The sequence below is a fragment of the Chrysoperla carnea genome, chromosome 4, assembly GCF_905475395.1.
Source record: "Chrysoperla carnea chromosome 4, inChrCarn1.1, whole genome shotgun sequence".
Taxonomy (NCBI): domain Eukaryota; kingdom Metazoa; phylum Arthropoda; class Insecta; order Neuroptera; family Chrysopidae; genus Chrysoperla; species Chrysoperla carnea.
The window spans coordinates 28,318,729-28,343,452 of record NC_058340.1 but is presented as its reverse complement, the minus strand read 5'-3'; the positions used below and the strand labels follow the sequence as shown (position 1 = coordinate 28,343,452).

The following is a 24,724-nucleotide window of genomic DNA, read 5'->3' as shown; positions in this document are numbered from 1 at the left end:
GCAAAGGGTACATTCTATATCGCGAACTGCACGCTGATCATAAATCTCACAAGAAAAAAAGTTGTAATAAACACTTCTTAAGAAGCGCTTCAAGAGGAAAAATTAAAATTAAACATGGTTCCGAACACTTATTGATATTTATGCGACAAAAAAGGTGTAGTTTTTGATGTTTTTTTGTAAATCAAATATCATATTTCACTTGCATACGTTTTGCAGATCTCTCAGTTTGGAGGAATGGCATCCAAATACAATATGTAACTCAATTTACGAAATATTAACAAACTTGAGATTGATTGGCTGCCTGCAACACCTTCAATATTGGAGGTAACATCTGTACCTATAATCAACAATAATAATAGTTCTACACTTATATCCATATTATCCTGTTAGTAAAGGCTTTCTCACGTTACAAAAAGGAATACACACCTGTAATAGAATACTTTCTTCTTTTATTACGACAACAACACAAAAATAGATTCAGTCCGTATAAGAAGTTTGTTCGTTCATTGAATAAACACACGTTTAAATACAGAAAATTCTTTCAAATGGAAATAATACAATTCTAGTTTAGTATAAACATACAATACCGTTAGTCCATTTTTGAATCAACCAACTGAATTTTTCTAGCGTTACGGACCCTATTGAAGCAGTTCAGCTCGGGCTAAACGTTTTATGGTGACCCAGCATTTACTCTTGCATCCTTTGTGGGGTTTTACATATTAGTCCACGAAATCTATGAACGGCCCAATGATTAAGCCTTAAGCATGCTATCGCGGAACAACAAATTTTTTCCGATAGAAGAAAAAATTCTTAGAAGCGTTTTTTTCGCATCTTTCCAGCTGATGTAGAATAGGATTGTACGATCTAGTGTGACAAAAAAAAATTGGTTTTTCACTTTATAACTTCAAATAAAAATCATGATGATTTCTCTTTCTTGCCCCTTTTCGTTCTGTTTTGCCATGTATGTAAGTACAATACAATTTTTCACAGTAAAAAACGCAATATTTCACAGCGAAAACAAAAATCGATGATTTTCAATGAAATTTTGCGATTTTCTCGGCAAAAGCCGAATATAATCGTACCCCGCCTATGTCATTTGATACTTTTTTTTCTCTACAACTCTTACATTCTCTACAACTTTTACATTTAATTTTAAACGCTTAACGCCGTGGTAATTCGTATTTTTCCTCTCCTCTGTATTTTGGCCTACGCTTTCAATTTTGGGGCTGAATTGATTACCGAAAATCAAAAAGTCATAATGAACGCCAGAGTTATTACAGGGCACCGCACGATACCTGTTTATAAAAGTTTTCATAAATCTAGCTTGTTCAAAATAGTACACCCGGTAAAATGTAGAGTTACTTTCTTTTTATAGCTCCTAGAAAATATTGTGAAAATGGATATATTTTACTGTTTATTTACTTCTTTTGTTAGACGATGAAGACGACGTCGAAAAAAACTTGGTGTAGTAGCATGCGTAAATGTGGAATTTTGTCGTAATATATCGTATGCTTAAAGGTAGCAGACATATTATTTACTCTTAGGTACCACAAATTTTTTTATCATTCTAGTTCATTTTGAATTTTGTGATTAAGCTTGAGAGAAAATAAAAACTGGTATCTAGAAAACTATTTCTCAATTCATGAAAAAACTTTGAAATAATTTCGATTTTTGCCCCAATTTCCCAGATCAATTTTTTCTATTTTATAAATACGTATTTCGACTACCCAGTAGTCACCAGCAGTATGAATTAGCTCATTGTAATTACTCTTATTGTGTTTGTTACTCGTTGCTAATTTGGTGGCGGTATAAAAGTAAATTTGTGTGTAAATTTGAACATAGGAATCAACTGATTCAAAGCAATAATTAACTGGTTTAATGCATTTATTACTACAAAATTCCACAGACTACATTTTCCCTAAAAAAACTAGGTATAACAATTACTTGTTTCTGTATCAAGATTATTAAAGTGAAGTGGTGTAAAGTATTTAAATCAATAATTTCATAATCCTAAACACGTTCCAGTCGTCATGCAGAAAGAAACTAAGTTGGTTCCAAATCAGTGGTCCTGCAAAATAATAAAATGAAATACATTTTAAATACTTTATCTTTGAGTTTATTGTAAAAATTTTACCATAAATTTAGATGGAGGTTCTTTTGGTGGTTCTGGTGGATCTGCAAAACCAACTAGACGACTTGGTGGGGCAGGTTTTTCATCATCAAGTGGTGCAGCGAGTGCAAAGTTCTAAAAAAAAGTATATTTTATGGTGTGAGTTTGAAATATTTAATAACGTAATTTTCAAAAGGAATAATTATGGTATTATTTGTGTTTATGATTTGTAATATTGATGGTGAATTCTGATAAAGCTTGAACTAAATTATTTAAGAAGTAAGGTCTCTTATTGTAAGCTTTCCCCTCAAAATTTTAGGTTTCAAATTTTAATGTATCTCTGCGTCACAAAATTTGCACCAGTTGCTTATCTATTTTTATTAATTTAGTAAAAATTCTACGATTTCTAAGGTTTAAAATTTCTAAAGTTTGTTAAAAATAGTTGACATTTTTAAAATGAAAATACATGACATGTATATTTCACATGTATATCACCAAATATATTTTAGAGAAAAAAGTATGGCACCTTTTTATATTTGTTACAAGCAGATACCCGCCCATTTTGCTGGGCAATTTCTCCTTTGAAAACAAAAACTATTACGTTATAAGTAGCCCTCACTTATCCTCCTTTTTATTTACAATCCTATGGACTTTAATTTTTTGAAAATGAAGTTTTGCCTATGACACTCGCTGACATTGCAACTTTCTTTAGGCCCAATCATTAAATTAACCTGATTTCTATACTTTTTGAATCAAAATTACCCCATCCACTGAGTGTCATCGAATTCCAAAACAAAACTTTTATTTGCAATTTTCTCGATTTTTTCAAAGGGGTACGTACCCCTTAAAAAATTTTAAAAGCCGAGAAATTTTTTTATCTCCAGTTTCGATAAAACTCAGTTTATATGATAATTTTGACCAAAAAAGTACAAAAATTGGGAGCAGTTAGTGACTGGTCGAATAGTTTTTGAGAGGCGGACTAGATTCGATCCATATATTGCAATATCTCAGAAACTCTGCATCCGATTATAAAATAACCTGATTTTTATACTTTTTCGATCAAAATTACCCCATTCACCAAGTTTCATCATGGATACTATCCAGATTAACTACAAATTTTGCTATTCCTTTACGTCTTATTTTTTCTGGGAAAATTTACGGAAACCCAACATTTTGGATATTTCTAAATGCCAAACTACATCCGATAGAAAGTTGCAAATTTATATTATATGGCTTATATGAATTTGCATCTTTCCAATAAAACTATCAAAAATATATATAACAAATTTGAGATTTTTGTCCACCTCTTTACTCGAAGATAATAAGTCTGATTTAAGTTAAACTTCCGTATCAAGTAACCTTAGTTTGAAATAAAAAGAAAATCCTAGAGCATTCGGGGCAAAAAATGCCCAATTTTGTACTTTAATTTAAACTCGAAGAAGTATAGTAAAAATTTTAGCAAAATAAAAAAGGTTATTTTTACTTACGGTTAATTGCATTACAGCCAAAACAACCAATGCAAATACGAACCAGAAACGCATTTTGAATTGTTGAATTGTTTATATTCACAATGTTAGTAAATCACTAGATTAATTGAATTTGATGTTCGTTTCAAAATATGCGCATATATATACGATTCAAAATCAAATAAATTTCATATTGACAACGAAAAAAAAAAAGAAAAAACAAATCATCAAAAAAACTTTATTATCAAATAATTTTTACAATTTGACAAAAAAAATTTTTTTCAATTTACATGAAATATTTTTTAATGATAAATATTTTTCAAGGTATTTAAATAATAAAAACGACATGAAACAAAACTGGATTCGTTTTATTCAAATAAAACTTATGCGTCCGGTCTATTGAGTATTTAACACGAACGGGAAAAGCAGTACACAAAAGTGCATGAATTTAAAAGGCCGATTGAGAAGAACTTTACATGATGAGGAAATGCAATTTATTTGACCTTAATTCTATTTTTTCAACGTCCGTTTCATTTTTAACATGTTCGGTTAGAATTTTGTAACTGATATTAACTAACTTCCCGATTAGCTAGACTCTTGAAAATTGTACCATCGCTCAGAAATGGTTGGCAATCTATTCCTATAATCCTTAAAAGCAGAAAAAATTAAATGTACCTTGTTTTTATAACGGCCTAAAAGAATAAAATAATTTTTACTTTTGATAAATATTATAATACTTGTTAGATTGGAAACGAAAAACTTGGTTTCATCATAAAAAACCAGCACCTACTCGTTCAGCATAATTTTAGGAACGATTGTTTCTCGTTACAATCTTACAAGTATTTTTATAGGTATCAAAAGTCAAAATTATTTTATACTTTTTAGTCCGTAATTAAAACATGGTTAACAGTTCTAATAACAACCAAATTTTATGAAAGTTAGTAAGGTTTTTACTGACCCACAATCCTAGAGAAAAAGTTTCTCTTTTAACAACATCATATTTCTAGATATCATTAATAAGAAAACCAAAAAACCACTTCAACAAGAAAATAACTGACTTTATAAAGGCCGAACTTAATCAACTTGAAATAATTTTCAATATTTTATTGATTTGCTTTTATGAAAGCTAAACCAAAAATGTTGAAATATGTTTTAGTTTGAATTCTTTAATGTACAGTAAAAAAAGCCATTTCGGACATTTCCCCAAGTCGTTAAAATATATGAAAACGATGATCATTTTAAATATAAATATTATCATACAGAAATACAGAATCTATATCATATAATACATGGTGTTACAAGAGAAGCTATTGTCTTTTGAAGATTTCGAGAGCCTATCTCATCATCTTGTCGTCGATTTTCGAAGTCGATTTGAATGTTTTGAATCCCATAGTTGAGGATGCCAAGATCTAAAAAGGTACTAAAATTTATCTACAAAAATTTGTATAAACAAATAGAAAAATTGTTTTTTGGGGGTATATTTTGTTTTACGTTTATAATTAGCACATTTGACACCTAAAATATATCTGGTTTTTTTGTAAAGTTGACCGTTTTCTAGTTTATACAATTTCATGTTTGGAAAAACGATTAAAAATGACCTATTTGATGACGAAAAAATGTTTAAATATGAAATATTTGAGTTTTTCAATATTCATAAATAATCCTTAAACGATTATTTCACTCGAAAATTTAAGTTTTAACTGCTAAAAATACGTTAATCAAATTCGTTAAAAAATTATCTGAAAAAGCATTTATTTGTATTCTATATTCTAAGCTCTCTACAACTTTTTTTAAGGATGTAAACAACGAAGAAATTAAAAAAATAGACTGTAAATCACAGAATGTTTTAGAACTCCCAAGCGAATCATTTCTTCGCCTTTAATATAATTTTTTTTATTCAATAGCTATTTATTAGTTTGCATTTTTATCAATTTGGCAACCATAAAAGAAAACCGCCTTGTCCTTCAACAATATTCTTCAGCAAGCTGCCTGTTACACACTGTAAATAAAGTTTATCGATCTGAAAAAGGGAATGTTTGTTTATATATCTAGGACAAGAAAAACGATAATGATAACAAGAAAAAACGATAATGATAATAATATTGATAAAGACAAAAATAAATGGTATTAATAAAAAAAATGAACTACTACTCACTACATCGAAAGGAAATACACACAATGGTGATTAGAAATTATGAGCTCGTTCATGTTAGACCGGTATTTAGAACAAAAAATTGGTCGAGATGTGATTATGGGCGCCATTCATATCGAATGTTGCAATTCCATTCTAGCATACTCCAAAAACGCCAGAAATTTTAGCCTACTCATTAATTTCTTTTACTTGGAAAGATTCAACGAATTTTGGAACTTCGGAATTCCACGAACTTCGGAATGCTTTAACGGCATACGGACTATTTGAAATGTTATAAGCTCCTATTATTTTATTCTAGAAAATATCGAAATTTTTGCTAACCACAAAGAGTAACGAATCATTTTTCAAAAAATACAAATTTCACAAAAATCATTTTTTTTAAGTTAAACATAATTATTTCAAGTCTATCTGAACAATTGATATGAATGTTGAATAAGTATCGAGATTCACGAACTATTTTTCTGGTTTGATACAGAACTATATGATTACTCTTACTCTTGAAAAATTTGTGCCATGACCATTTGGTTTTATATCAAGAAGAAATTCATATTATTTAAATCCATCAAATATGAAATATTTATAGGTCTTGAAGTAAATAAAATATATGTGTTTTTTTGGGAACGGTAAATGTGTTTGATATCTCCATGATAAAGGATATATTTTATCATTCGTAACAGATGACATACCTACCTGAATGTGTCTCGTACGATAGCTTCGGGACATTATAAAAATGTGCTTTAATAATTTATTTATTCTTTTCTTACCGTCCCTTTTCCTTTCGTGGTACCTAACATTTGCGTTCATAAAAAAATTTCGGCACTTTTACAATGTAAAAATAAAACTTTGGTAAGTACGATCTGTGACGATATTGTAGGTCATTTTTAATCCACAAGTCCTTCGGTCAAATTGAATTTATAAAAGTTAAATATATTGATATATACAGATCAACTTTAATATTTGTATGCTATACCGAGAAAAGTTTAGAACAAATTAAATATCATTATTCTGTGTAATTTCTTCTGAGATTTTCTTGGAATAAGGTAGAAATATTACGCTTATCCCATTGTTTCCATATTCCGCTGTCAATAAACACACTGTATTTACAGAATAAAACATTATCGTGATCTTTTCTCAGCAATTTTTATTCCTTTTTTTTCTTCTTGAGTTTTACTTTAAGTGGTGTTAGAAAAACTTAATCAATTTCAATAAGTTCTTGCAAATACAATGTCCATTGAATATAAGCAGACCTAACCCCGATACATATAGGTAAGTTCGTTTGTATTTGCTATACATGACGAACGTCTGATACAAGTATATGGGAGACTGTTTTACCTTGGGTCACGATTTACAAAAATATGTTAGGACAAAACTTTGATGCCCATTTTCTCCAAAACTATACAAGATAAAGAGTTGAAAATTTGCAGGTAGCATCAATTAGTGATCTTTGAAACTTTCTGAAAAAACAAAAAAAATTTGAAATTTTAGAAAAAATTACCGAAATTTTCGAAAAAATTACCGAAATTTTCGAAAAAAAAATAAATGGCTGCCGAAAAGTTGCCATAATTGTGGTGGTTTTTTAAATTCTACTAATTTATAAAAAAATTATGCAAGCACTGATATTCCACAATATCTTTACAGGGTATTTCTGTAATTAACTTGATGACTTGATTAATTGTCAATTGTTTGTTTTCACTTGTTTTTATTAATATGTGCTCCATTATACAAGACGATAATATACGATAGTTCTCTTGCGTACTACAACAGTAATCCAGTTCTGCCTGGGATTACGGAGTGTTTTATCACAGCTTCCACTGCTAATTTCAAAGACTCAGGGTTGTTTAGTTAGACTTTATTCTTCTGATAAAAGGTGGTATACTGACCTATGTCAATTGATTATATAATTCTAACATTAACTGAGACGTTCTCTTAGGTTAAATCCAATCTTCAAATCGTTACGCCTTCAACGTTAAGTTAAACAATATCGTTCACTACAGTTGATTATCCTCTAGTAATAAAATTCATTTATATACTCGGTAATCATTGTTATCAAGGTACAACACTTTATTTGTTGGAAAGTAAGTTGAGGAGAAACTTGTGAGGAAAATGAAAAGGTATCAATATAGTTGTTGTTGTTGTTGTTGTTGAAGTAAAATGAACATTACCGATTAATACAAAAAAAGCGTTTATTTATATAGTTAATTCAATTGAATTGGGTGTTTAATTTCAATGAAACGAAACGTGTTTAACAAAACATTCACTTTATTTTAACGATAATGATTTTGTTGAAAGAAAAGTTAATGTAAAACATACATTATAAAAATGTTAGTTTTGCTTCTTTTACTTTTCTACTTTTTTTTTTATTTCCACTTCAACTGTTATTTTTCTAATTCAAACATATTATTGGAAAAATCATTTTGCTATGCAACATAACTACCAATCTTAAACTGACTTTCTGCAGGCGTTGAATAAATAAATTTATATTATGAAAACCATAGTAATTTAAAACAATACTAGCTCGTTCAAAATAAACCCACCCATTTAATGGTCGGTCATTCCATTGATCACTGTTGTTTTTTTTAAAGATTTAAGTCATCTTGTAACTGACTGCTTAACGTCTATACTGTTTTTCCAAATAAATCTAGAGGTATTTGACAGCTGGTAATTCGAGAGACTGTCGTCATTGTTGTAAGGAAAGACGGATGGAAAATTTCTAATTAGATGGCAGTATTTAAATTCAATGCTGTTTGTTGAGAACGACACGAAAATAAGAAGATAATGAAAGAACGAGATGCTTGCTGTCCGAAAACTTCAAGGTATCGAACGACGTTCATCCTACTTTGTCAAGTGTTAAAGAAAGATATAAGTATATTTAAATTTATTATTCAAATTCGACAACTGACCGGAAACCTGTAAATTCATGCAATTAATGTATCAATGTTTTGATTTTAATGAATCGGATATTCGTATCTCTTGTTAAAAATACAAAAACCAAGGCCTTTTCCTGTTTTAATAGTCTGATAAAATCTTATTCATAACAAATCGACAAAAATAAATTGATTAAATTTTAATGTGCTTATTGATTTGCAGTTTTATAAATTTGTGACAGAAAATTTAATGAAATTGTGAAAAATATGTATTGAACAATTTTAAATTCGGCTTTTAAGTTTAATTTTATTTTTAAGAGCATGTTCAATGAAAAGAAAGAGCATGGCAGCACCAACACCGTAAGCCCAAATAACAAATGCCCAATAACTTTCTATTATTCCAACGGGAACAAAATTTGCGACCGACGCTCCACATTTTGGTTTAGATTTATAAATTCTTAAGTACCATCTTTGTTGTAAGCCCGTCTCGTCTAACCGTAGAAGCCTATAACAATTCTTTATGAATCTTCTTATAATCAATTTAATGTAAATATTTCACTTACCCATTTCTAAATAATTCGACGTAGGGAGAATTATGCGGTGTTGCATGAAATAGGGCAAGAAACTGAAAGTAAATTTTTATTTTAAAAAGATTCTAGCTCTAAAATGGGGGAAGATAAGGCTAGATAAGCTCGCAACTTTTCTGAACTGGAGCTAATAGTGATAGCATATTAATTGGGCATTTGAATCTTCCTAGAGAACCTATACACTGTTAAAAAAATACTTGTAGCAAGAACATACATTCTTAACATGGTAGTAAGTAAATAATTTTTTGGTTCAAGAAAGTTTTCGAAGTCCAATTAAGATGCACAAAGAATGGGTTGATAGATATACATACGAACGATATAAAACAATGCTTACCTCCCCAGGAGTACCAATTTCTTGTAGGTCACATTTTTCATTTTCTTCAAAAGTCTTACTTATATAATGAAATACAATACCTGGTTCTGCATAAAATGCAAAACCCCCTTTTCTTATGTTTTCGACACCCTTCGCATACGAATAATAACCTTTTGAGCCCTTATTAACTTTATCATCATAAATTTGTTTTCGTATTGGATTCGTTGAATTCTAAAATTTTTTGTTAAAATTAATCTCATTTTTTTAAGAATATAAACTACTTTTATTTACTTCAAACATAAGTTTAGAAAATTCAAAATCCAGAAGTCCTGCTGTTAATGGACTTTGCATAAATTCATCGACGTTTTCAATACTCGCTGAAGCTTGTAGAAGAGCGACAATATTAGCTGAATATGATGTATAAATGAATAACATGGATAAATAAACAAAAAATGTACCCACACGTCCTGAAACACCCTCTGGTTCTTTCTCGACACCTAGTGATTATAATATTTTTATTTATTCAATTTTATCAAAATTAAAGTAGAAATAAAAGAAAGAATAGGAAAAATTACACTTCCAGGCCAAAGTTTCCCGGGATCACACCTAGCGATTTTACTGGTGCCTATGCCATTTCCCTCCTTTCTATTATTTCTATAAAAAGCTTAAAATTACCTTGTTGGCATAATGAACCCACAATAAAAACAAATATAGATGCCCATCCTTTTTGTAGAGATAAGGATTCAATGTTATAGGTTTTATTTTTCTGAAACAATCGACAAAAACAACTTCAATCGATTCAAAAGACTAAAAATTAGTTGTTACCCATTTATATCACTTACAGTTCTATTTCTTTTAACTTCACTTGTAAACAAATATTTCATTATCACTATAACCAAGACCAAAAGAAGCCCCAAACCACCCCATAATTTAGTTTGGAACGACAAGCGTAAAATATTACTAACTTTCGATAAAGCAGGCATTCGGAATATAAAACCAGCTCGACATTTTGATGTTCTAGATATATAACGAAGTATATGTAAGCGAGTGCCCAAAATAGCTATAGCTGAGCCTATAAATAAATTAATTATTGAGTTAATCATTTAGCCATGCGAAAACCGATGATTTAAAATGGAACTACGATAAAAAGCTTAAACTGGATTTCAGCCGGCGTTGGATAAATTGATAAAGATAAGAAACCATGGTTATTTAAAAAAATACTATTCACAAAGTATGAATAATTTGGCTACTCATTTGGTCTATAGACCACTGCAGTTTTTTCAAGATTTGAGACTACAAACAACAAAATATAATCGCTTTAATATTCTAATTAACTTTCTGGTAGAAAGTGACTGTTTTCACACCGAAAAACAATTATTTTTACGTTCTGTGGTTAAAGATGCGCGTATCTTTGTCCGCCTGTGTTGCCTGTATGGTTCAAGTTTTGTAGTTGTGTGATAAGAGAATAAGACTTCTGTCCCTTTAGATTTTCAGCCAAATCAAGCAAAATCGTCGAAAATTAATATTAATTGAATTTTACATCTTCATCGTGTCTTCTGTAAGACAATATTATAACAATAAAATAGAAATGTTAATCATAAACAAAGTTATAAAAATTAATTAACTGTCATTTCCTTAATCAGAAAGTTCACTACGACTTTTTTTTTTACCTGTAACGTCATCTTCTCCTGTTTGCACTTTCTTTACCACACCAGTCCATGATCCATTTGGTAATAAACGACCCCAACTATTAGTAAGTCTGTATTTTTGGGTTGCATTTACATAAAAGCATAATAATTTGTTCATATTAAAGGAATGCTTTCCATTCGAGTCGATATGTGCATCTCTTAAATATTTTCAATAAACAAATTATTATTCATATAAACTCAGTACCTGATTCAAAAAAGGTTGAAGGGGTTTATTTATTTTCTGGTCTAGAAACTGGTTTTAATTGTGGGCATTTTTCACACAAAGGTAATAAAAAATGAAAATCGTTTTTGTAGCCATTTTTTCTTAATGATATTTAAGAAGGGCCTAACCATTAAAAATATGCAAAAGAAATCGATTTTTTCAAATTTCTAGACCATAATACTGCCGCAAAATTTAAAGTTCAACCCCATTTGGATCAATTAATATAAAAACACTGCAAATATGAGAAAATCGAAAAATTTCTTACACAAAGTCTTCGAGATGCTTAGGTGTATCTTTTGAGAAGAAGAAATATGATTGCTTCATTTCATAACCATTCAGATTTCTTCGTCGGTGTGTTATCACTTTTTGAGTTCTTTGATCAAATACTCCAGTATCCTTAGCCCAAAATCCAAATGTTTCATAAACTATAAATGAAAAATATGTATTTCTTCGATAATAATTTCATATTACTACTAGTAATATGAAATAAAAACTAGTAATATTTCATATTACTAGTTTTTACTTATTCTTTAACTAAACTTTTACTAAATATTTTTTATAAATTAAGAATTGTCACTTCACGAGTAGAAAAGTGAAGGTGGTTTTTTAAAAATATATACTAGTATGAAGACGTTTAAAATTCCTTATTAAACAAAGAGGAAGATACCCACTTGTTACGTAATACGTGAGTATCGACATAGAGATTACAACATATCAAACTTTGTTAAAAGAAGCTTGGCAGCCATCGAATGCAATCTTTGATAGCGTTAACTTCTTCGTTTTTTAATCAATCTTAATTTCACTTTCGGTTTACCCTTGCTCAATATACATCGCGGAGTAAAAGTCGAGAGTTTTGGAAAATTTTTTGGATAGCTCGCAGAATTAACTTGAATAGTGACTGAAAATCACATTTTGACATAATAATATGTTAATGTTAATCGAAAAAAGATTTTCTCGTTTTTATTGAATTTATGAATTAACATGATGAACAAAATTTTGAATCCCTCCTTGGATAATTCCTGCGCACGGGCCTGGAGTATAGACTAGAAATGTATTTCAGAGGAATTTTAACAGCTTTTTCAATTTCATCACACGTCAAAGAAAAAATTTGAATATTACCAAAATATGTTTCATAGCGATTGTACTTGTACGGTTGCTTCAAATGTATCAACTCATTATTAAAAATTCTAGCTGTAAGAACATTGCTATCGACATCCAGTAACAAAGACTCACTCAAATCGCTGGTATTTTTTCCAAATAAAAGTACCCATCTGTTAGGTAATATAAAATGTAACGTTGAATTAGCCTGGAAAAACGAAAAACTGATTATAATATGTAAATAAAAAATATATATATTTACCTCCAAAAGAATTTCAATTGCGGATGGGCAATCCATATCTAACACTCTAATCAATTGATGATACAATTTATCATTTATATAATGAGCGGAATTTTTAACAATATTATATTGACTACGAAGGCCTAATTGCTTTTTTGTGGTAAAATCTATAAAAACAAATTTTATTTACGAAGATTTCAATTAAACAAAAAAGTCATTTTGAGATTTATAATTTATCTATTTATAAACCAAAATAAAACCTTGCATACCAATTGGAAAACAGACATGAAGAAGAAATCTTGTATTTTGTTCAAATTTAAAATAATCTTTTAAAAAATCAATTTTCATTTGGGTTTCATCTGCTTGACCAAATGGTAATAATACAAAATAAAATAAAATTAAAAAAATCCAATTACTTAAGCTATCCATTTTTTACTTATTCTCCACAGCTGACAATAATCAGTAAAACTCTTTCAAGCGCGCAATGGAAATTTTCTTTAGAATGTCCTATAATTTCCTATATAATTTCCTCCAGTATATTTTCCATTTTATTGATATGTTATTTAGATATTTTAACATATAATTTATTGATAAAACTGCTTTACCGTTATTAAATTGTGTATAAAATTATTGAAAAAACAATATTATTCAATAATTTTCCGCTAATAATATAGTTTAGAGTAGAATTCTCCGTTCGCTGCAAATGTTATTATTTTCTATTAAAATGAGGTGAAAATCCGTTTTTTCAGAATTAAGTAGCACAACGAAATAATTTGAAAACCATCATTATAGTTTAAAATAAAATATTTTTTATATTAAAATTAATTTTTTCCAATAACAGTTTAAAAAATATTTATGTATCATTAATTCAAATATTTATTTTATTGATAATATTTAAATGTTGCATGTAAATAATTATGGACATTATTAAATTAAATAAAAATAACAAATTTTAAATGCAATTCGCTTATAGGGGTCCACAATTAATAAAATTTGCCTTTTTTTATTTCAAGGACATTCATAAGTTTTCAATAAAATATAATTCGATTGACGCATACCTAAATATATCTGCATGATAATTTGTGTTTGTAATTTCATGCTGATATATTTGAAGTTTAATTGAGTTAAGATTCATTTCAATAACTGTTGACCTACTTGAGCTTACTTTTATATTGTTAATATAATTGTTTACAGAATATATTAAAGGTACCATAAACTCCTAGAAATATTAGTGTTAGAAATAAAATTCCTGTACAGGTGTTCATATAATCATTTTATCAGTCAACTTCTCTTTGCTCGCCTGCCCGTGAACAAAAGAGCATAAAAAGAAATATACCGCTCACAGCCCATGCAAAACGCTTTTCCCTACAAAAATAATAAGCAATTAGTTTTATCTATTTCGCAATAAGGTTCGTAGAAGTTTTAAAACTATTTTGTTACCCTTTTTTTAAATTTTAACGATATTAATTATGAAAATTTTATATATTTGAATTCACTATTTGCATATAACAATATCTGATGTTTTTTGACGTTGTAAAGCTCTGAAAACCATAATTAAGAAACTATTCTTGTCCTAATGTTTCGTGAAAAATGTAGACAAAAGTTATTTATCGGATTTTTTTACAATTTTCACACCCCTTTGGAATAAACGTAAAATTCATAAATACACCTATGTTCGATAGACTCAAAATCGAAAATATATAATGAGTTGAAACTTTCATAGATTAAACGATTTTATTCGTGAACAAGTAAATTCGGTTTATTTTGTAGAATCGGATTGATTTGGCATACGTATTTGCAGAACAAAATAAACTGAGACTTTTGGAAGCTGAAAAAACGATGTTTCATTATATTGCTTTATTTTCTTGCTCTCCAGCCCTTGAAAGTTTGTTATTATTGTATTTAATAGGTATTTTATTAAATAAAAGTCAGTTAATTCTCAGCAATTATGATTTATTGTGCATTTGGATTTGAAAATCTATTAAATTATAGCGATATCAAGTTTAATTATTACATTGAATCAGTGTATAAGTGATTTACATTTTTAATTCTAAATTCTTCTCTTAAGTTTAATTTTATTTTTAAGTGAATGTTCAACGGCAAATAATAAAATTGCCGCGGCAATGCCATATACCAAAATATTAAAAGCCCAATAAGTTTCTCTTATTCCGACTTGAACGAAATTTGATACAGACGCTCCACATTTTACTTGAACTTTGTAAAATCTCAAATACCATCTCTGTTGCAAGCCAGTCTCTTCTACTCGTAGCAATCTACAAAAATTAAAATTAAATAAAGAAGTAAAATAATAGTCATGGCGCATTAAAAAAGTTCAAGCAATCATTCCTTTTCAAAGTTTGTATATTCAGTCTCAAAAATATCTGAATTTAGCTTACCCATTTCGAAATACTTCAATATATGGGGATTTATGTGGCGTCGCATGAAATAACGCTGAAAACTGTGAACAATTTTAAATTGTAATTAAATTGTAATTAAATAATTTTAAACTTTGTATGCAATGTTAGGTTAGGTTAGGTTGCATTGGCTATCCACGAAGGACGCCCCTAGGCTGTAGAGCCCATGTACGAAAGCTTGGAATAAATTTTTATTTACCTCGCCAGGAGTTAAAATTTCTTGTAAATCACATTTTTCACTCTCTTCAAATGTCTTACTTATTACATGAAACATAATACCAGGCTCTGCATAAAATGCAAATAAACCTTTTCTGATTTTTTCCACACCTTTCGCATAATTATAGTATCCTTTCGGGCCAACTTTTTCATCAAAAATTTGTTTTCGTATTGGATTTGTTGAATTCTATAAGAATGCCTTATAAAAGTAAAAAATGTATCCAGAAATTTTTCACATATTTACCTCGAACAATATTCTAGACAGTTCAAAATCTAAAAGGCCAGCTTTTAATGGACTTTGCGTGAAATCCTCGAAGGTTTCAATACTAGCGGATGCCTGTAGAAGAGCGACAATGTTAGCTGAATATGAGGTATAAAGAAACAGCACGGCCAAGTATACGAAGAATGTTCCAACGCGTCCTGAAACACCCTCTGGTTCTTTCTCCACTCCTAAAGAATATAATAATTACTTATTGTATATTTTGACATTGTCCAGGAAGCTTACCTTGTTGACAGAATGAACCCACAAGAAAAACAGACATCGATGCCCAACTTTTTTGCAAAGATAAAGATTCAATGTTGTAAGCTCTATCTTTCTAAAAAAATGAATAAAAACGGTTAAAAAACTATTATCTTTAATACTAGGGATACACGACGTTGGGTTTTCATAAAATTAAGCTAGTTCTATCTAGGCCAAGATTCTATCTTGGCTTCGAATTCTGGCTTGCATAAGGCTACACTACATTGGTAAATATTATAAGCGGTAAATAACAAGAGAACCAGAAAAATTGTTTCTAAATTTGTTTTAAATTCTATCAAATAGATTGCTGGAGAATTTCTAAAACAAACATATTCGAACAACGCGTGAAACAGCGACCAAAGTGCAGGGTTTCCATTACTCTTAAAAAAGCTTTACTGTGGAGATTTGGGCAGGTTTGTTCTTAATTTTCATCTGACAGTGTTCTTAAGTTTCAGTCTGACAGCACTCATACGTTTAAATGGACTTATAATTACTTCACTAATAAATTCATACTTTACCAGCATATTAACTGACCACCTTAGCTTAATAAATTTGGCGTCATGTATTCCAGAGAAGATGTTGTACTTACACTTGCATTCCTTTTAACTTCGAATGAAAACAAAAATTTAATTATTGCTAACATTAGCAATGCCAGAATACCAACGCCAACCCATAGGTTTGGTTGAAAAGATAAACGTAATATATTACTGACATACGATAAAGCAGGCATTCGAAATATAAAACTAGCTCGACTTTTTGAAGTCCTAGCTAAATAACGAACAGCACTCATACGATGCTTCATAATAACCAAACCAACACCTAAATGAATTTTTAACCGTGTATTAAACACTAATGGTACATACTTCAAGAAGCTCTAACAAATTTTAGATGTATTTTTTAAAGCAGTAATAAAGTCTACCTGCTGTTGTAGAGCTTTGAGTATTTCGAAACACACTTTGACCACTCGCTAGACTACTGTCTTAAGTTGATTATATAGTAGCTTAGTTGAAGATCAAAATGCGATTGAGCTCACAGATCTACAACTGTTCGTAGACATTACTTCTGTTATTTTCAGGTAATAGTAGTTATTAGTTGTACATTTTCATACCGTTTACTTCATCGTCTCTTTGTCGTATTCTATCTATCATAGAATCTTTGTTCCATGTCCCATTTGGTGCTAAAAGACCCCAGCTATGTGTGAGTCTGAATTGTTGCGTAGCATTTATAAAGTAACATAATAAAGTATTGACATTGTAAGACACTTTGAACTGAATCCACATGTGTATCACTTTAATATAAAAAATTATATTAGACTTTCTGAAAAAGTTTAAAGCTCAATCGTCCAATCTTACACAAAATCGTCGAGATGATTGGGTGTATCTTTCGAATAGAAAATATATGATTGATACAATTTATAACCATTTACATTTCTGCGCCTATGCGTTGCCATTTTTCTTGTCCTTTGATCCAAAATTCCAGTATTTTTTGTCCAAGATCCAAATGTTTCATAGACTACAAACGTGGTATATACATTATATAAATTTATTTTTAAATAATTTCAATAAACGATATCTAGGAAAGCTAAATTTTAATATAACTCCCATAAAGATGAAAATGCAATGGATTCCTAAAGTCTATAAACTAAACTAACAAGTACAAAGAAAGCATATCAGTGGAATTCTTATACGGAAAAATATCTCGACATTTTTCCTTTCCACGATTATCAGGTGGTTTTACTTAGAATGTTACCCATAATTTTGTTTCTTTTTGCAGTTTTTTTTCTGCCTTTGTCTAATTTGGCTCCAGAACTGCTTACGATTTTTATCTTAATCGTAATTCTTGATATGATAAGGTTGCATGTTACCTATGATTATATGTGTTAGCATAAGCATTACCCAAAAATGTTTCATAACGATTGTATTTGTAAGGTTGCTTCAAATGTATTAACTTCTCATTATATATTTTCGCTGTAATAACATTACTATCAATATCCAGTAACAAAGATTCACTTAAATCAGTTGTATTTTTTCCAAATAAAAGCAACCACCTGTTAGGTAAAGTAAAATGTAATGTTGAATTTGCCTGGGAAAAAAATACCTCTTTAGGATAAAAAAAGTTTGTAAATAGGTACATTAATATTTTGGAGACTTTTGTTACCTGTAAAAGGATATTATTTGCTGAAGAACAATCCATATCTAATACTCTAATCATTCGATGATCTAAATTATCGTTTATAAAATAAACTGAATTTTTTACGTCATTGTATTGATTACGAAGACTCAATTGCTTTTTAGTCGACAAATCTAAAAAAATAAATTTCATTTCCTTGCTATATATTTAAAATATAAAAATTGTTGAGCCTTTTATACTTTAGAGACAAAGTATGTTCTCTTGCTTTATAAAAGGTGTGGACGTATATACAAGAAAAGTATTCTTTTGTATAAGCCTGTCTTAGCTACTTCAAATAGACACAATTATATAAATAAGACATTTTCCACTCATATTTCTACAGAATCATATTGGTCTTAAATATCCCTACCAATTGGAAAGCAGACATGAAGAAGAAATCGCGTATTAGGTTCAAATTTAAAATAATCTTTTAAAAAATCAATCTTCAATTGATTTTCTTTTGCTTCATTAAATGGCAATAAGCCATAATATATGAAAAATAAAAAAATACAACTTTGATACATTTTCATTTTGCTTATTCTCAAGAGGTGCTGAGAATAAGTAAACGTCGTTTACATGGATAGTAAAAACATTTATCCTATATTTAATAAAATTTGCATTGTATCGATATTTTATTATTAATATAATTTATTTAAAAAATTACTTTAATAAATATATTATTAACTAACTACATATTTATAAAAACTAAGTCCTACAACGAACTCATCCCCTAGTGTGTACTTAAATGAATTATTTTTATATCTCTCTAAGCACGTGAAAAGGTAGGTCAAGGGTAAACCACCACTAATCATGATTCTTCAGTAATGGTCATAAGAATTGATACTGATTATTTTAAAAATATAAGTTTTTTTTTCTATGGTTCACAGTTTTTGCATGTATTCAAGTACAATATGAATATGTGAAAAAAACCAAGGCTTAATGTTCCTTTAAAGTCCACATTTTATAAGCTTAGGTCATTGATCGCTATCAGCGATTTTATGTAACATTAGTTTTACTTTATTTGCAAAACAAAGCAAACTTAGTAAAGAATCAGACGAAGTCAGATCTATACAGAAATATAATTGCAAAGCTTATAATCACCCCAAACACAAGATTCATGATAGTAGTATAAAAACTCAAAGAAACCGAGAAATCATTCTCCACTGAGTGTTAGTTACTGTCAACTTCTTAACTACCGCTTTATTTATTGTGCTCTGCTTGGTATATCTCGGTATAAATAGTTCCAATCTTATATCAATGACTAATTTCCCCAGTTCACTACCTAGTACACTTGGATCTGAACTAGTTTTTCTGGAAAAAGATTTAGATTCTTTTAAGATTCAAGTATCTGTTTCTGTAGTTGTGGTTCAAATTTAAAAATAGGTCCAACATTTGTTAGCGATTAAACTTTATTGTGCTTTTTAATTTGAAAATTAACTTGTGACAAAATATTCCATATGATATTGCATTAAGTGATTAACATTAAGTGTAAATGTAATTGTTTGCAAGTTAAATTCTACTTTTAAGTTTAATTTTATTTTGAAGGGAATATTCAATGAAAACTATTAAAATTGCTGCTCCAACACCAAATGACCAAATAATAAATGCCCAATAACTTTCTCGTATTCCAACTTGAACAAAATTTGCTACAGATGCTCCACATTTTACTTGAGATTTATAATATCTTAAATACCATTTTTCTTGCAAACCTGTCTCATCTATTCGCAGTAATCTAAAAAACGAGGGAATGAAAAAATTTGCATATCAATATAACATATTTATATCCTATTTATAGCATATATACACTAAAATCAATTTATAAAACGTTTAATAAATTGATAAATTCTGTTAAAGGGCACTTGGACGAACGACGATTAAAGTCTCTCAAGAATTAAATATGTTTTTTATTTGCTGATTCGTATTTATTCAAAGGCTGTAAAACTGTCACCCTTAAGCCATAGGCAAATGCGCTTGTCTACACAAGGGACATATATTTCTGAATATTGCGAAACATGGTGTTTCTCGTTCAAGAATTAGAAGTAATGGTACTTCGTGTTTAAAATATTTAACTTACCCATTTTTAAATATCTCAATGTACGGTGATTTATGAGGTGTTGCATGAAACAACACTGAAAACTACAATTAATAATTTTCAATTCATTAAAGTTACCCATAAACCACATTTTTAACTTACCTCGCCAGGAGTAGGGATTTCTTGTAAATCACATTTTTCACTTTCTTCAAATGTCTTACTTACATAATGAAATACAATACCTGGTTCTCCATAAAATGCAAAAAGGCCGTTCCTTATTTTTTCCACCCCCTTTACATATGAATAATACGATTTTGGTCCAGCTTTCTCTTCGTAAATTTTTTTTCGTATTGGATTTGATGATTTCTAAAATAAATTATTCGAATGTATTCAATTGATCGGGTAAATAATAAATAACCGAATTTACCTCGAACAATATTCTAGACAATTCAAAATCTAGAAAACCTGCTTTAATTGGACTTTGCATAAATTCATCGACGTTTCCAATACTCGCTGAAGCTTGTAGAAGAGCGACAATATTTGCTGAATATGATGTATAAATGAATAGCATGGCCAGATATACAAAAAATGTACCCACACGGCCGGAAATACCCACGGGTTCTTTCTCCACACCTATCCAATACAATTATTGACAATTAACTCCAGTTCCCGATATTAACATTAATAAAATTACCTTGCTGGCATAATGAACCGACCAGAAACACAGACAAAGATGCCCAACCTTTTTGAAGATCGCAATTTTCAACATTATAAGCTTTATCTCTCTAAAACGATGATTAGAAAACATTCACTTTTAATGAAAAACAGTTTAGATCAAATTTTAATAGTTTCGGTCCAACTTTGTATGAGTTTTAGTACACCTTGATGAATCAATCAAAGATTCTAAACGCACAAATTTCCAGAAACTTCTTTGATATAAGTTGTCTCCCATTTGACATAATATTCTCCTGAGACAGTGACAAGAAGGCTTAGTCTCTATTTTTAAAGCCCAATTCAAAATGTTTTGTCATTATGCTTGAATCTTTATCATAGTTACATAGAAAGTTTGACCGAAAATGTATTCCAAAAAGGTTTTGCAGAGTTCTCGGTCATACTTACAGATCTATTTCTTTTAACTTCAAACGTAAATAAATATTTCATTATTACCATCATCAACAATAAGAGGACTCCTAAACCTGCCCACAATTTGGTTTGAAAGGACAAGCGTAAAATATTACTAACATATGATAAAGCAGGCATTCGAAATATAAAACCTGCTCGACTGTCTGATGTTTTGGCCAAATATTTGACTGCGGGTAATCGATTTGGGAAAATAGCCATTCCCATGCCTAAAAGTTTTCTTATCATGTAAACACATATGTGTGTGTTTAATCTAAAATTTAATGCTCCGAAATGATCCTTACCATTCACTTCATCTTCTCTCCTACGTATTCTATCTATCATTGAACCTTTATTCCATGTTCCATTTGAGTCCTGAAGGCCCCAACTGTATGTGAGTTTGTGCCTTTGTGTGGCATTGACAAAAGAACATAGTAATTTATTCACATTATAGGCCACTTTACCAACTGAATCCACATGTGCATCTCTTTTATGTAAACAACGAGATGTTTTCAAAACAATTTAACATCAATAGACAGACTCAGCACGAATGCGACTGTTTATAGATTAAGATCACAAACCAGTTGTAAATCAATTTCCATTATTATACATTTTACAAAAATAAAAAAATGAAATTTCTTAAATCATTACCACGAAAATCCCATTAAATCTATTGAAAACAGTTTCAAACATGACTCATTCTGACTAAATTAACTGGTTTGAAACCTTTATCTCAACCGCGCATACCGTGCATCACACAACGGTTTCTTACACAAAATCATTGAGGTGATTGGGTGTATCTTTCGAATAGAAAATATATGATTGGTTCATTATGTATCCATTTACATTTGTTCGTCTAAGAGTTGGCATTTTTCTAACTCGTTGATCAAAAATTCCAGTATTTTTTGCCCAAAACCCAAATATTTCATAAACTATAAATAAGCATTTGAGTTAAATCTAGGTAAAGGCACAGTCAAAGTAAAGGTTTAGTTGCTGTTTACACTCAAGTATCAAGGCAATCAGTTCTACTTTTCTCTGTACCTACTTTCTTTGTTAGAGATGTGTGTTTATTAGTTAAAATGATATTTATACCCTGTGTATATTAAATATATCAAGGTATATTTAATTTAGACGGAATTTAGATGGCAATGAGAATCCAGTTTTGGGTATAAGTATAATATGCGAACCTTGTTCTTAAAAAAAAATTTTGCTAGGTGTATTGACTTGCAGTTTTTAGTTATGTTTTCAGAAAATAATTTTAAAAAAGGCTATATGATTTAGAGCGGAACTTTTTAGTTTTAACCCTCGCACCATTTGGGGGATGAGGATTTAAATCGTAAAGTAAATCAGATAGAATAAAATAACTTTTAAAAGATTTTAAAAGTGTCAAAATGCCAAAGTAATCCAAATTTTAAGGTATTTTTTTTAATGAACTCGACGATCTACCGTCATAAATGTGTTCGTTTTTAAGACTTTTAACTTTTCTAATTTAAAAAAAAAAAAAAAAAACAAAAACAAAAACAAAAACAAAAACAAAAACAAAAACAAAACAAAACAAAACAAAAACCGCCAGCAATGAACTTCAACGCTGTCCATACAGGATATCTACAATTAACTCAAATTATTTATTTTCCATTAGTACTATTTGTATTATTTAATTTTCTGGAATGTATTTTAAAATTTAACTATCTATAAGACCCATGTATACTACCTAAGAATGTCTCAAAACGATTGTATTTGTAAGGTTGCTTTAAATTTATTAACTCTTCACTAAAAATTTTGGCAGTAATAACATTACTATCAATATCTAGGAGTAAAGACTCATTAACATCACTTGTATTTTTACCAAATAAAAGTACCCATCTATTTGGAAACGTAAAATGCAATGTTGAATTTGCCTAGAGAAACAAAAAAATCTAGTAAGAATGGAAAATCTTGGATAAGCAAATTAAAATCTTATAAACGTTTTTTACCTCCATTAGTATATCATTTGCTGATGGGCAATCCATATCTAATACTCGAATCATTCGATGATCTATATTATCGTTTATAAAATAAGCCGGATCTTTTACATTATTGAACTGATTACAGAGACTTAATTCTTTTTTAGTTGCCAGATCTACAAAACATAAATTTCTTTTATAAGTTGACAATAATTTTACACATCTTTGTCATAAAAGTCCGAGAGAATTGGTTTAAATAAAGTACAAATAATTTCAACTCTAGTTCTAAAATTGCCTTGGCGTTCATACTACCTTCAGAAATAGGGAGCAACAAGAATATATGGGCTAAAACCATTGAGTAATGGTACCCCGGTAGTTTACTTTTTATTATACTTAAAGCATACCCTTTTAGACAAAGGACCCAAACTTCTTAAAGCACGTTCATCGCAATCAAGTTATTATATTAATTACATTTTATGTTCATATTGTGTGAAAAATTAAAAAAAAAATTTCCTACCTATTGGAAAGCAAACATGAAGAATAAATCGAGTATTGTGTTCGAATTTAAAATAATCCTTTAAAAAGTCTATTTTCATTTGATTTTCATACGCTTCATTAAATGGCAATAAGCCATAATATATTAGAATTAAAATCCAACTTCTAAATACCTCCATTTTACTTGTTCTAAAGAGCTGATAAGAATAAGTAAACGTCATTTGCATCGGTAGTAAATTTCTTCTTCATTTTCTATTATTTGCAATACTTATACTGATATGTTATTATACCTATAGTTATTATTTTTATACAAGTATAATTTATTGTAAAAAATATTGCAATAAACGTATATTATTAAATTATTTTTCTAAAATAATATCATTCTAAAATATCGAGATATTATGTTCTACGTCATTCTTCAAGTGCATTTTTTTGGTGACAGTAGGTATAATGCAAAATTAGTTTACAATATTAGAATTTCTAATCAAAACCTTGAATTACAATAGTTGTATAACTCTTAGACCATCCTCATTTTCTCGGAACTCTTTTTTAAAAAAGTGACCGAATGATTCATCCTTATGTTTGTTTGGTCAATAATGCCTCTTTTTTACTCACTCGTACAAATTAAAGAAATTATTGTAATCTAGAAAATACTGGATGTGATGTTTTCGACGGAGTGAGTACATCGCCATTTTGCGGAACTCCGGAAGATAGTAAGATTAAAGACCCTGATAAGTTACGAGAACTTGGTGTTTCAATCGGAATGGGTGAATGACAGCTGGATGAAGATTTCAGAGAAGTTTTTTAGAAACGAAAATGTAAGCTTTGCATTTTATCTTACTTGGGCAGGAATACTACTAAGAATGTAAAAAATAAACTTTATGAAAAGTAATTTCATAGAGAACAAAAGAAATTTTCTTATTCAAAAAAATATCTCAAAAATATAATAAAACATTAAGTTTGTCGAACTATAAAATCTTGTATGGTTTTGTACATAAACAATTTATTTGTATTATGAAAAACATAGAATTTATACAGGACGCAAGGGAAAAACCTTTTATAAACATGAAACTT

The 24,724-nt window shown here is 29.3% G+C and overlaps 3 protein-coding genes across 3 annotated transcripts; all 3 read right to left on the bottom strand.

The window, feature by feature from the left end:
* Positions 1–8,606: 8,606 nt before the first annotated feature.
* Positions 8,607–13,057, bottom strand: LOC123298648 (ionotropic receptor 75a-like; the record flags this gene model as incomplete). The annotated part of the gene is made up of 12 exons (XM_044880740.1): positions 8,607–8,635; positions 8,946–9,097; positions 9,156–9,217; positions 9,514–9,723; positions 9,784–9,989; positions 10,168–10,258; positions 10,335–10,564; positions 11,163–11,338; positions 11,669–11,828; positions 12,523–12,709; positions 12,764–12,909; positions 13,012–13,057. Coding segments are annotated over 12 exons (1,695 nt in total), but the record flags the coding sequence as incomplete, so codon positions are not given.
* Positions 13,058–15,134: 2,077 nt separating this feature from the next.
* On the bottom strand, positions 15,135–17,172 carry LOC123298647 (glutamate receptor 1-like). The gene is made up of 6 exons (XM_044880738.1): positions 17,001–17,172; positions 16,482–16,711; positions 15,878–15,968; positions 15,617–15,822; positions 15,356–15,559; positions 15,135–15,200 (listed from the first exon to the last, which is right to left on the bottom strand). Exons 1-6 carry the CDS (start codon positions 17,170–17,172, stop codon positions 15,135–15,137), a joined length of 969 nt encoding a protein of 322 aa, XP_044736673.1.
* A 580-nt stretch (positions 17,173–17,752) lies between these two features.
* Positions 17,753–23,829, bottom strand: LOC123298646 (glutamate receptor 1-like). The gene is made up of 12 exons (XM_044880737.1): positions 23,673–23,829; positions 23,186–23,331; positions 22,924–23,110; positions 21,518–21,697; positions 21,213–21,442; positions 20,788–20,878; positions 20,521–20,726; positions 20,256–20,459; positions 20,136–20,197; positions 19,621–19,793; positions 18,050–18,195; positions 17,753–17,974 (listed from the first exon to the last, which is right to left on the bottom strand). The coding sequence occupies exons 1-12, from the start codon at positions 23,827–23,829 to the stop codon at positions 17,753–17,755; spliced, it is 2,004 nt and encodes a 667-aa protein (XP_044736672.1).
* Between the last annotated feature and the right edge of the window lie 895 nt (positions 23,830–24,724).

What these genes read in the sequence shown, in the direction of transcription:
- LOC123298647 (XM_044880738.1), bottom strand. Translation starts at nt 17,172, where the DNA reads ATGTGGATTCAGTTCAAAGTGTCTTACAATGTCAATACTTTATTATGT. An exon ending in AAGAGACGATGAAGTAAACG is followed by an intron (nt 16,712 to 17,000) that starts GTATGAAAATGT and finishes AAATTCATTTAG; the next exon opens with GTGTTGGTTTGGTTATTATG. An exon ending in TGTCTAGAATATTGTTCGAG is followed by an intron (nt 15,560 to 15,616) that starts GTAAATATGTGA and finishes GCATTCTTATAG; the next exon opens with AATTCAACAAATCCAATACG.
- LOC123298646 (XM_044880737.1), bottom strand. Translation starts at nt 23,829, where the DNA reads ATGGAGGTATTTAGAAGTTGGATTTTAATTCTAATATATTATGGCTTA. An exon ending in AAGTTAAAAGAAATAGATCT is followed by an intron (nt 20,879 to 21,212) that starts GTAAGTATGACC and finishes TCATCGTTTTAG; the next exon opens with AGAGATAAAGCTTATAATGT. An exon ending in CAAATAATATCCTTTTACAG is followed by an intron (nt 17,975 to 18,049) that starts GTAACAAAAGTC and finishes TTTTTTTCCCAG; the next exon opens with GCAAATTCAACATTACATTT.